Genomic DNA, 13,045 nt, shown 5'->3' with positions numbered 1-13,045 from the left:
TCCCTCTATGTTAGCAAAATCAAAAGAGCAGGACATTGACTTTGGAAAGCAAGATGGAGGACACCTTCCCTGTCTGCATTAATTATGCTGAGGAGGAGATAGTCAACAGTGCTAAGTACCTAGGAGTGACGATCGCCAATAATCTGTCCTGGTTCACCCACGTTGATGCTACAGTAGGAAAATACAGCAATGCCTCTTCCTTAGGAGGCTAAGGAAATTTGGCACGTCCATAAAGATCGTAAGCAATTTTTTTATAGAATAGGAAGAGTTTAGAATGATATGTGCCAAATGCTAGCAAATGGGACAAGATTTATTTAGGACATCAGGTCAACATGGGCAAGTTGGACCGAAGGGTCTCTTTCCATGTTATAAAGCTCTATGACTATATGTGCCATAGGCAGCAGACTATCCAGATGCATCCTGGCTTGGTGCGGCAACTGCTCTGCCGAGGACTGTAAGAAACTACAGAGAAATGTGAACATAGCCCAGTCATCACGCAAGCCAACCTTCCATCCATTGACTCCATCTGTACTTCTCACTGCCTCATCATCACAGACCTCTCCCACCCCAGTTATAATTTCTTCTAACCTCCTCCATCGGGCAGAAGTTACAAAAGCTTAAATACACACCACCACTGTTTCAAGAACAGCTTCTTCCCCACTGTTATTAAAGTCTGAATGGACCTCTCAAATTTTCAATTTAATGTTGATCTCCCTCTTTGTTGTAACATTGTATTCCTCGCTCTGTTCTATTATGCTGATGCACCTTATACGGTATGATCTGTCTCTACTGCACGCAAAACAAAACTTTTCACTGTACCTACATACATGTGACACTAACAAATCAAATCAAATTAAATCAGATCCTCTCTTTTATAATCTATTAAATCTCTTGTGATAAATCCTGTCTGTCTTATGCAAAGTTTCAGTGTCTCGAATCTTCTGAATAGTCTCAGTTTTGATAAAAGCTCAACTCACAGAGCTCCGAGAATGTCATGCAATCAAATATGCAACAAGGATGGAATTAGTCATAACACTTCCAGAACAAACAGACTATGCCTCACAATGCAGCAAGCAATTTGAGATTTTTTCCTTAGACTAATTGATAGGGTTAATATTCTCCCACGTAATTTCTCTGTGTGTGCCACGCACAGTTGTCAACTTGCAATTTATTGATCAGCTCAAGTGTGACCCTACATTTCATCAATTGAGTCCTTTCCCTGGATTCATGTCTTTAGCTGTAGTATTGATGGCTGTAACCTTCATGTCTTCATATGTGTCCTGGAGGTCAGGAATTCACCATCACCATGCGTAGAATATCACAGTGGTTGCACACACGTGCAGCTGAGAGGAAATATTGCTTACAACCAGTGCAATTTCTTCACATTCATCACTATTTTCATCTTCTTCTTCAGGCGTCTCTTCGTCGTGTGTCAATTATGTCTATGTCTTTTTGTGGACAGTTCATCAAATGATAATTTGATACACCTATTGACTGTTCCTTCATGAATTTCCTTGAAGTTGTTTGCCTATTACTATTGGTCCGGTCTTGTCTTCTGAAGTCATTGCCAGATCTAAAAATCCATCTGCTTGCTCTTTCTCTTTACAGAAGAAATTCTGCTGTCCTTACATTGTCTGATTGACATGTGACCACAGACCCACAGCAATATCATTGATTCTTCACTGTCCTCTGAAATGGCCTGCAGGTCTATTCAGTTATATCTGACTGCTACTAAACACTCAAGACAGACTGTTGAACTTTTAACTTTATTCCTTCATTTGTCTAGTTGATATGAAGAACAACTTTAATGTTAACTATCACCTTATTTATTTATTTATTTCACTTATTCTATGAAAGTCAGTAATTCTTAATCTTTTTAGCTTTGTGCCTTCTCTTTTATTGCTCCGTTTTGTCTATGGTGGTGCCATATGTGGTAACATTATACACTTTTCACTGTATTCCTGTAACTTGAGACAGCACAGTGGCTCAGTGGTTAGCACTGCTGCCCCACAGCACCAGGGACCCAGTTTTGATTCCACCCCCAGGTGACTGTCAGTGTGGAGTTGGCACATTCTCCCCGTGCCGGCGTGGGTTTCTTCTGGGTGCTCCTGTTTCCTCCCGCAGTCCAAAAGTGTGCAGGCTAGGTGGATTGCCCATGGGAAATGCAGAGTTACTGGGTAGGGGGTGTGTGGAATGCTCTTCGGAAGGTTGATGTGGACGTGATGGGCTGAATGGCCTGCTTCCACACCGTAGGAATGCTATGATTATGTACTTGAGTAAACGTGATAGTAAAATCTAAATCTTAAAAGAATGAAACTGGACAATACTACTTTGTGTCAATCTGGTCAGTGGCTATAGTGTTGGGTGCAGTTCTGGAATCCACGCTGTGTGGAGGACATTATTGCATAGGGGAGTGCAGGTCAGGATTCTCAGCATTGAGATCATTATCACTGGAAAACCAGCTCTGCCGTGCGAGACATGCCCTTGTATTGCCAAAACAAACACTCCACTTGGAACTTGGTGGAGGCTGGCGTCTCCCCAGAGATTAGCGGAGGCAGTGAGGAGGTCCAATGTGGCTATTGAGACACTGGAGTCTTAGATCTGTGATTAACATGGGCAAGGTTCATTCAGAAAGAACACAAGCCTCCAAACAACACATCTCTCTGGTCATCTAAGCACTAACTGTTCCATATTGGACAAACTCTACAGACTGGATACCCGGCTATTGAATCAGAACTCCGCAAGCTTAAGGGACAGCCTAACAAGGGGAAGACCTGTATCTGTGTCTGTGCTCATTTGTATGCATCTGTATCTATATATGTATGTGTGTGTGTCTGCTTTCACCTATGTATCTGTGTGTCTGCATCTGGGAATCTCTGCGCATGTACCTTTTGAATGCACATATGAGATTATTTTCAGTCCCTGGAATGACTCTTCAGACGTCAGGAATATCTCAGCAAAGACTTAAATGTCCCCAAATTCTCATTCGTTAGATCAGTGCGCCAAGATAATAGAGGCAAAAACTGAACTTTAAACCAGGATGCTCTGCAGGAAATTCAAGAACCTTTATCACAGGACGATTTTAGAGATTGAAGGTTGACAGGCATGTACCCTTCCCCTTTAAATGAGAGCTGTTTAATTTGATTAAATGAGAGGTTTTCTGTCCATTGGTAGCACTCTACAGAATGGGGACCTGCAGGTTTCTAACATGGTACAATACTGCCCCCTACCGTCAATACACTGCCTGTTACTCACCTGCTCCCAGTTCAGTCTTGGTGCCGTGGCAACTGATTCGCTTCTTGTTTTGTCTATTTGCTTCACCATCTAGGGGACTCCAGCTCTTTCCCTCATTTAGGAAGATGCTTCTGTTTTACATATGCCATCTCTATCATTGATTATTTGCTGCGTTCCTTTGCAATGCACCAAACACGGGATCCGGAATGAGCATCCTGTCATCCCTCACTGGGCTGGTTTCTTCTTGAAGCATTTTGGAAACTCGGACACCCCCTTTCCCTTTACTTTGGTTTTTCCTTTGTTTGGGGCTCCTGAAGTCTCCTACAAATCACTTTAAGCCCTTAAGAGGGTGTTGTTGACCGTTGAATCCCATTGGATTGGTCCATGATTACGCTTGGCAAAGCACTGTAGTGTTTGCTGTTGTATAACGCCAGGACGACTGACCCTCAAACACACAGCAAGATTTATAGCCAGACAAACCCATTGGCCATGTTATGAATGTATCTTCCATTGTCGAAACTCGGGACCCTTGAACTCCATGGCATCAATGCGGACTTCACCAGTTTCCTCATTTCCCCTTCCCCCACCTTACCCCAGTTCCAACCTTGTAGCTCAGCACCGTCCTCATGATCTGTCCCATCTGTCAATCTTCCTTCCCACCTATCCGCTCCACCGTCCTGTCCAACCTATCACCTTCACCCCCACCTCCATCCACTCTCAGCTGCCTTCACCCCAGCTCAACCCCCTCCTATTTATGTCTCCACGCCCGAGGCTCCCAGCTTCATTCCTGATGAACGGCTTTTGCCCGAAACGTTGACTTTCCTCTTCCTCGGAAGCTGCCTGACCAGCTGTGCTTTTCCAGCACCACTCTGATCTTGATTATCTTCTATTGTTTTCAAGTCCCAAACTGAACACGGTGGGGGGGGGTCAAGACACTACCCGCTGTGCCACACGACCATGCCTCCTGCAATATTTTGACACTCAACTTTATGCAATTTGCTTCAGTCTTTGAACAATTCCTGTGTACCATCCTCTGCAGGACTTGAATGTTTTTTCCCTTGATCAATGTGTTATCACCGCTCCTCTTGTTTTCTCCATCTGTATTCCCCCTCTGAGGGCACTGGAGCCTGGAATGCTTTATTCTTGTTTACTTCTTGCCAGCTCTCCACACGGCCGCGATTCCAAAATCCCAAGTGGAAACTTATACTTGCAACTCATGCACTGTGCTTTAAGCACTACAGCCACAAACAGCTCACCCACACTGTACATAGAAAATAAGAGTGGGAGTGGGAAGCCAAATGGCCCTTTGAGCCTACTCAGTCCCTTGTTCCCATTTTTGCACCCTACTCTTAGATCCTGTTAGCCATAAGAATTATATGTAACTCCTTCCTGAAAAAATTCAATGTTTTGACTTCACTGCTTTCTGTGGTAGCGAATTCCCCAGGCTCACCGCACTCTGGGTGAAGATATTTCTCATCTCAGTCCTAAATGGCCTACCGCGGATATTTAGATTGCAATCCCTGGTTCTGGACTCCCTGGTCATCAGGGCCATCCTTCCTGTGTTTACCCAGTCTAATCTTTGTAGAATTTTAGAGGTTTCTATAAAGCACCCCCCCCCCACCCCTACCAATTCTACTAAACTCCAGTGAATGGGGTCCTAACCAAACCAGTCTCACTGGGGACATAATGGCCTCATGATGTAATCACTGCACTATTAATCCAGAGATCCAGGTAATGTTCTGGGCACACAGGTTTGAATCTGGCCCTGGCAGATGGCATAAATTGAATTCAATAAACATCTAGAATTAAGAGTCTAATGATAGCCACAAAACCATTGTCAATTGTTGGGAAAAGCTCTTCTGGTTCACTTTTGTCCTGTCAGAAGGAAATCTGCCAGCCTTACCTGCTCTGCCCTACACGTGACTAAAGACCCACAGCAATGTGATTGGCACTTAACTGCCCTCTAAAGAAATTGGGGATGGGCAATAAATGCTGGCCTGGCCAGTGGTGCCCACAATCCATGTGTGAATTTTTTAAAAATGGTCGATCTTTTTACATCGGTGTGTGTAATTATACATATATAAAAGTTTGCCTTTACATTTACTTATTTCTTGGTTTACTGTCACACACTTCTTTGTTTCTTTGACAAGGTAAATATGGAGACGGTGTTTTCTCTGATGGCAGAATCTAGGACCAGGAGCCACTGTTTAAAAATCAGGGGGTCAGCCGCTGAAACTAGAAATGAGGTGATATTTCTTTTCTCTCAGACAGTTATGAGACTTTGGACCTTCCTTCCTGAGTAGGTGTGGGAAGCAGAGTGCTTAACTATTTTTAAGGCAGAGGTAGAAAGATTCTTGTTAAACAAAGGGATGAAAGGAGATAGCCTAGACCCTGACTTTTATCTTATTAAAAGCAAGTGTTAGGTGCTGTCTTCCAAGTATAATTTGATTGGTCACATTACTCAGCTTTAAGTGTAAGATTTTATTCTTACTCCCCAGTTCAAATACGAATAAAAGAAAGAAAATTTGGTAAAACTTTAACTCCATTGTAAAACTGAACAGAATAATACATTATTCAACACCTAAACAACAATTATTCCGATATAGTAACATCCCATAAACACACCCTTGGCAAAGGCAAATTCAGTAAATTAGATTGTCTCACATGCAATGTTACTCCAGTCCAGGAGAAAAGACCAACAGAAAATTTGAACAGAGAAAGAGAGAGAGAGAGAGCCTAAGCATTTTTGCAGTAGCAGGAAAGATGTATGGCAGCTTCCACAGCCAATTTCAAAAGCCCCAACAACTGAAAGTTAAACTGAAAACTTGATTCTGTGGGAGCTTGACTGCACCCCTTCATGCTGCTTCTATTGTTCTAACTTTAAATAGAAGTCCAGGCCCTCACGAGCTGTGTACTTTATTAGATTGGAAGAGACAGCTTGGCATCTCTGCCTCAACCTCTCTTCATTAAAAAAAGGACAAAATATATCTCTAAAAGCCATAGAATTGTCACACTGCAGATGTGAAGTTTCAACCAGATCGAGGGATCTTATTGAATAATGGAGCAGATCGATGGACTGAATGGCCAACTCTTCCTTCTTTGTATTTTGCCATTTGCTCCTCTTTGTCTCCTCCCTGTTCTTCTATCTAGATACCCCTCAAACCCTGATATTAGTTCAAATTTTCCCCGCAGCACCAATGTTTTGTCCTGTAAGGATGTGAACCCAGGTTAGGTCGGTGCAGCCAGTATAACGATATAGTAACATCCCATAAACACACCCTTGGCAAAGGCAAATTCAGTAAAATTCCTTGGGTACTCCGCCCCCATGCCTGAACATTGCCCAAGGAAATGTGAAGCCCTCTCTCATGTATTGCCTCTCCAGCCAATTCATTATCGCCATATTATCAATTTTAAACCCTTCTAGTGATTCAACTTCCTCCTCACTCAAACAGTAATGCAGTGTCATACTGATAGATGCAAAATATTCAGTTAATACTTCAGCCATGACTTTCCCCTTAATATAGCAATCTCTTGTGGTCCCTCTGTTGAGAGTGTTGAGCCTGTTGAATTCTCTGCCACAGAAAGCAGTCAAGTCCAAAACAGTGAATGCCTTCAAGAAGGAGTCAGACATTGTTCGAAGGGCTAACGTGATCAAAGGAGTGAAAGCAGGAACATGGGACTGGGTTGGATGATCAAACCATGATCCTATTGAATGGTGGAGCAGGCTTGATGGGCCAAATGACCTATTCCTGCCGCTATCTTCCACACTGCCAGAACAATTCCCACAGTTTGTGTCCAATAATTAGCTGTCGTACACAAAGATTCATGAGACAATAATTGATGTGAGAACAATTAGTCAAGGAGCAGCACTCCACAGGCATGGGGCAGGACTGCTGAAAAGTACCTGCGTCTGGGACTGGGATTGAGCCTGTGCAGTTTGGGAGGTAGCAAATAGACCCAGCTGCTTAAAAGAGAAAGGAGAGAGAGAAAATAAAGATCTACAAACACGTTAGCTTGATGCCAATAGTCTGCAAAATGCTATTGTTAAAATGTATTCATGGGATTTGAACATCGCTGGCTGGGCAAGCAATTATTGCCCATCCCTAATTGTCCTTGAGAAGGAGATGGTGAGCTATGTGCCTGAAGCATTGTGACTCGAATCTATTATTAGGGGCATGTTAACAGGACACTTAGAAAATCATTTTATGATTAAATTCATCAATTGCGATTTATGACAGGGAAAGTCTGTTTGACAAATGTGTTCATGGTTTTTGAGGATGCAATCAGTGGGATGAATAAGTGTGCTTCTATTTTCAAAAGGTCTTTGATGAGGTGTCACACAAGGAGTAATTATATAAAATTAAGGCCCACAGGTTTGGAATGATATATTAGCACAGATTGAGGATTTGCGGAGAGAAGGAAGCAGAGGGCATGAACAAATGAGGCATTTTCAGGTTGACAGGCTACAACAAGTGGGACGCAGCTACAAACAGCACAGGACCTCATCAATTTACAATTTATACTGTTGACCCTCACAAGAAGATTGAGTGTAATGCATCTAACTGTTTCCGGTACAAAGGCAGGAGGCTCCAAAGGGATTTGGACATGACATGAGAGAGCAAGAACATGACAGACAGGATACAATGAAGATATTCGTGTTGGTAGAGGATAAAAAAAAATAGAGTATTGAGTACAGGAGTTGGGAGGTCATGAGGGACTGAATGGCATACTCCTGTTCCCGTGTAAGTTACTGATGATTGACATTTAACTGCCAGGCTTTGTTTACATTTTAAACCAACCAGGTTGACACTGATTGCTCAAAGCAATACCTTGACAAATGATCTGGGGAATGGCTGTCACCTATTTTGTTGAGTTGAAACAGGTGCAAAAGAAAAGAACAAAGAAGATTTACTCCACTTATACAGAGCTTTGGTAAGGCCATCAACAATACAATGTGCAGATTTGATCACCTTATCTAAAGGACAATATACCTGCCATGGAGAGAGTTTACTAGATTAGATTACAGTGATGAGTGGATTGTCCTTTGAGGAGAGATTGAGGAGGTAAATTTTCTATTTCTTGAAGTCTGGACGATGAAACATATAAAATTCTAAAACAGTTTAGCCAGGTCAATGATCAGAAATGAATCTTCTGGCTAAAGAGTCATTAGAGTAATTAAGATGTACGGCACGGAAACAGACCCTTCGGTCCAACTCGTCCATGCCGACCAGATATCCCAACTTACTCTTGTCCCACCTGCCAGCACCCGGCCCACGTCCCTCCACAGCCTTCCTATTCATGTGGTGGTATATTGGTAAAGAACCCAGGCTGATGTTCATGGGAACATGGGTTTGAATACCAGGATGGCAGATAGTGAAAAACTTATTAGAGTTTTTAAGAAAATTCTATAATTAAAACTTTCTGAAACTGCACTGACTTTCTGGCAGCCAATTCTTGTTGAGGCATTGCACTAAGCATTTCTGAAAGATCCTGGGGAAGATTTTTATAGAAGTCAATTCCTCTATGATTGACAATGTTAAGATTGAACAATCTTTCTGCTTGCACAAATGGACAAGAGAAGCATCTTTGTATTCTTGCAGATTGATTCTTTGCTCCCACAGAGACTGAAAGAGTTCAATTAGCTCCGTGACCAGGCAGTGAACTTTCGTCTATGAGATCGCAGCTAGGATAACATCGGTTCCTGCAATTTGGCCATGAGACAGGAGTTTTGTTGTATTTTTGATTTCTAACAGCATGACTGGGTCATCAAGAAATCTGTTCCTTTATGACGGATGAAAAGTGATTGAGGATGTGGTTAAAATGCTCTGGCCATTTTCCTACAATTTGGGCTTTTTCCCTAAGCGTTTCAGCCAATCAGCACTAAAAATTGGTGGTCAACCTTTCGACTTGGATAGGTTTCAGAGAATCACTGAATCTCTTCCAGTGTTTCTAGTTTATATGGTTCTAATGTTCTTCTTTCTGATTTGTCCATGCATTGATGATGATGACCAGTTACTATGGGAACCAAATCGAGGCAATGTCGTCTTTCTGGATTACGTTATTAACTTTATCAAAATGATCCTGATGCCTACTACAGGAATCTAATTTAATAGAACATATTGTTTTATTGGCTTTAATGAGGCAGTCTTAACTGAAACACAACAAGCAATGTTGCAGATTTATTTTTAACAATAAAAAGTAAGTTTACTGCATGAAAGAAATGAAGATGAGAGAATAAACCAAATGATTCATTTGTAACCTATGTTTAAAGATTTCAAAATACATTCCTTCTAATCCCAACAGGCTCCCATTACAGTACTCAAACATCAGAAAGAATTCCCTTCCCTGCCACTCATTGGTCCTGACTAAGCTGTGGCTTCAATTCCCGATTGTGAGAATCTGATAATGTTTTCCTTGATTTGTCACATATCCCAGCTTAACTCGCTCCAATTCAAATAATTCAGTATTAATTGAATACTTTAGGTCTGGAACTTATAAACTCAACTCTTTATACTGTGGTAACCTATTTTTAACAACTCGAAACTACCTTGATCTCTTTCTCAGGAGCAACTCCTTTACAAATCCAGCTTCCGCTAAGAACCCTGCAGAATTGCCCAAACTGAAACTAAATAAAAACTCTCCCAACTACCGATGTTTCCCCGGCCCTAAAAAGCAAGTCTACAATCTTCAATTTGAAACTGTAATGTATGACACTGTTACTTTGTTAATTGGTAAATACTCCCATTACTCTCCAGGAAGTCATTCTCTCTCATTGTTTTAAAATAAATCACCGTGGCTACAGAAATACTTCCACATAAGAATCCTAAACACAAGAATTGCAGTCTCAGAATAATTGGTTGCCAGTTGGGACTGACTGAGAGGAGGGGAGATTTCTTCATTCAAAGAGTTGGGCATCTTTGGAAACCCCTACCTAGAGTGATGTGGATGATTGATTGCAGAGAATATTCACGGTAGAGATTGCTTGGCATTTTTTTGGGAGGGGGTTATTAGGTAATGAAGGAATTCCGAAATCAGTGGAGTTGAGGGGTAAGGTCAGCCTTGATCAGGTTCAAAGGGCTGGTAGATTCAATCCACCTCCAATTTCTAATACTTGTGTGTTAAATTCTCATTGGTCAGACAGAATTGTAGAATTTCTACAGTGTGGGAAGAGGCCATTCAGCCCATTGAGTCTTTACCGACTCTCTGAAGAGCATCCCATCCAGATGCAACCCCTCCCCACCCTGTCTCCATAACCCTACATTGCCATAGCTAACCCACCAAGCCTGCACATTCCTGGACACTTGATAATAGATTCATTCTCCGTGCCTGACGTCAGACTCACTGGTCTATAATTTCCTGTTTCTCTCTACCTCCCTTTTTAAATAGTGGGTTGACACTAGTTACCCTCCAATCCATTCAAATCCAGAGAATCTCGGAAGATGACCCACCAAGCATTTAATATTTCTAGGGCCACTTCCTTAAGTACACAGGGATGTAGATTTATCAGTCTTTAGTCCCATTGATTTCTCCAACACAGAGACATTTCACAGGAGGCATGGTAACTCAGTAATTAGCACTGCTGCCTCGCAGCTTCAGGGACCCGGATTCAATTCCAGCCTTAGGCAACTGTCCATGTGGAGTTTTCACATTCTCCCAATGTCTGTGTGGGCGTCTGCCAGGTGCTCCGGTTTCCTCGCACCGTCCAAAGGTGTGCAGGCTAGGTGGTTTAGCCATGCTAAGACCTTGTTCATAGGGTAAACCATCATTTATGCAGTCCGAGAGAAGCCTGCTGAATTGTTAGCAAATGGACTGTGATTAGTAGAGGTGTTGCCACAGTGAATGGATCAGTTAATGATGATTGACAGTTAACTACACATTATACCTGTTTCAACTCAACAAAACAAGTGACAGCCATTCCCCAGATCATTTGTCAAGGCAACGTTTTGAGCAATCAGTCAACCTATCTGGTGTAAAATGTAAACAAAGCTTGGCAGTTAGATGTCAATCATCATTAACTTACACTGTAACAAAGAAGCATAGGAATAGGAGTTCATTTCCTCAAGCCTGTTCCATCATTCAATGACATCATGATTGATCTGTAGCCTTACTCCAATTTCCTGCCTTTGGCCCATTTCCCTTAATTCTTTGTTTGGCAAAAGTCATCTACCTCAGATTTAAAATTAACAACTGACCTCACATCAACTGCCATTTGCGGAATAGACTTCCAAACCTCAACTATCCGTTGTAGTAGAAATGCTTCCTAACATGTCTCCTGGACGGTCTGCTCCTAATTCTCAGACTATGCCCCCCTAGTTCTGGAATCCGCAACCAGTGGAAATAATTTATCTTTATCTATCCTATCTTTTCCTGTTTGTATCTTAATCAAAATCAGATTACCCCTTAACCTTATAAATTCTAGAGAAAACCTAATTGTATAATCTCTCCTCATAACTTAACCCCGAAAGTCCATGTTCCAAGGCTAATATATCTTTTCTAAGGTGTGCTCCAAACGAGGACTGTTGAATAAGCGTGGGCACTGGGCAAATAGTTTCTGTGCTCAAGCTGCCACAAATGTCAATGGGTCAGTGAATTGGTTTTAGCTGATGGTTGAGGGGCGAATTGATGTGCTCTCATTTAAATCTTTTACATACAGGCCTATGTTTAAACCTCTCACCTGAATAGCTCTGCTGACAGTGCAGGGCTTACTGAGTAATGCACTGAACGCAGTCTGGATTATTCACCCTCTCATCTTTGCAGTGGGACCTCAAGCCAGGTTCGACTGAGTTGAGATTGTAATTGAGTCATCTCTGAGCACTAAAAGGCGTTGCGCAGAGTCACAGAGTTTCAATCTCTCTGGTATATCACAATGGGGACCAAGGAGAGGGTCGGCTGAAATTGATTCTCTATCCCATTGACGACTATGGGAGCTTGAGAGCAGAAAATATTTGCCCGTTGCCCACATTAATTGACAATTTCAGGATTGACACAAAATGGCTCATGCAGGACTCTTTTTTAAATTAATTCATGAGAGGTGGAATATTGTCCATCCCTGATTGCCCTTTACTGTGAGTCTGGAGTTACATAATGACCACACTAGGTAAAGATGACAGATTTCCTTCTCTAAAGAGGATTAGCAAACCAGATGAGTTTTTACGACAATGGCTACAGTTAAGTGAGTTCTTTAATCCAGGTTTATTGAATTCCAATTTTGCACCACTTAGCATTCGGGATTTCTCCTCATGTCCCCAAATCATTAGGCTGGATTCTACATTACTATTCCAAGGACCTTGCCACTATTCCACAGCCATTCCGTAAATGGGGAATCAATCGTGAGATTGTGAGTCTTTCCATGAGGTTAGACTTTGTTCCCTTCATTGTGTTGGATTTAATTGGTTGCCACTGGAGCTCTGCGGAGGGACAGTTTTAATCCTCCACACAAAACATTCCTCACACATCAGAAAGCCCAAACACAATCTGCCTCTGTTTTCACTCCCTTTTGATGCTTGCTTCATTGGGTCATGTGATTCTGAAGTGTCACCAGGTTGTATTTGTGAGTTAATAATTTCCAGGCCTCTCTCTTTCCAGGTATCTCTCATCTTCCTCATCAGCGGCCTGGTGATCCTTGGTTACTGTTCTTCAATCAGCCAGCAGTCCACCTACCAGGGGGTGGTGAAGGAGATCTGTGGGCCCACCCTCGGGAGACTGTGCGAGATCTGCTTTGTCTTTAATGTTTTTATGATCTCAATCGCATTTCTCGTCGTCGTTGAGGATCAGCTGAGCAAATGTGGGTGTGATCGGAAGCTGGAGCCCA

The 13,045-nt window shown here is 42.2% G+C and overlaps 1 protein-coding gene across 1 annotated transcript in view; it reads left to right on the top strand.

The window, feature by feature from the left end:
- slc38a8a (solute carrier family 38 member 8a) overlaps positions 1-13,045 on the top strand; it is a 47,669-nt gene that overhangs the window by 2,225 nt on the left and 32,399 nt on the right. The window contains exon 2 of the mRNA XM_043707379.1: positions 12,820-13,018. Within this exon, the coding sequence (XP_043563314.1) occupies positions 12,820-13,018 (199 nt within the window). The remainder of the gene's footprint in view (positions 1-12,819; positions 13,019-13,045) is intronic.

Source organism: Chiloscyllium plagiosum, chromosome 17 (assembly GCF_004010195.1).
Source record: "Chiloscyllium plagiosum isolate BGI_BamShark_2017 chromosome 17, ASM401019v2, whole genome shotgun sequence".
NCBI lineage: Eukaryota > Metazoa > Chordata > Chondrichthyes > Orectolobiformes > Hemiscylliidae > Chiloscyllium > Chiloscyllium plagiosum.
This window is presented reverse-complemented; position numbering and strand designations above follow the sequence as displayed.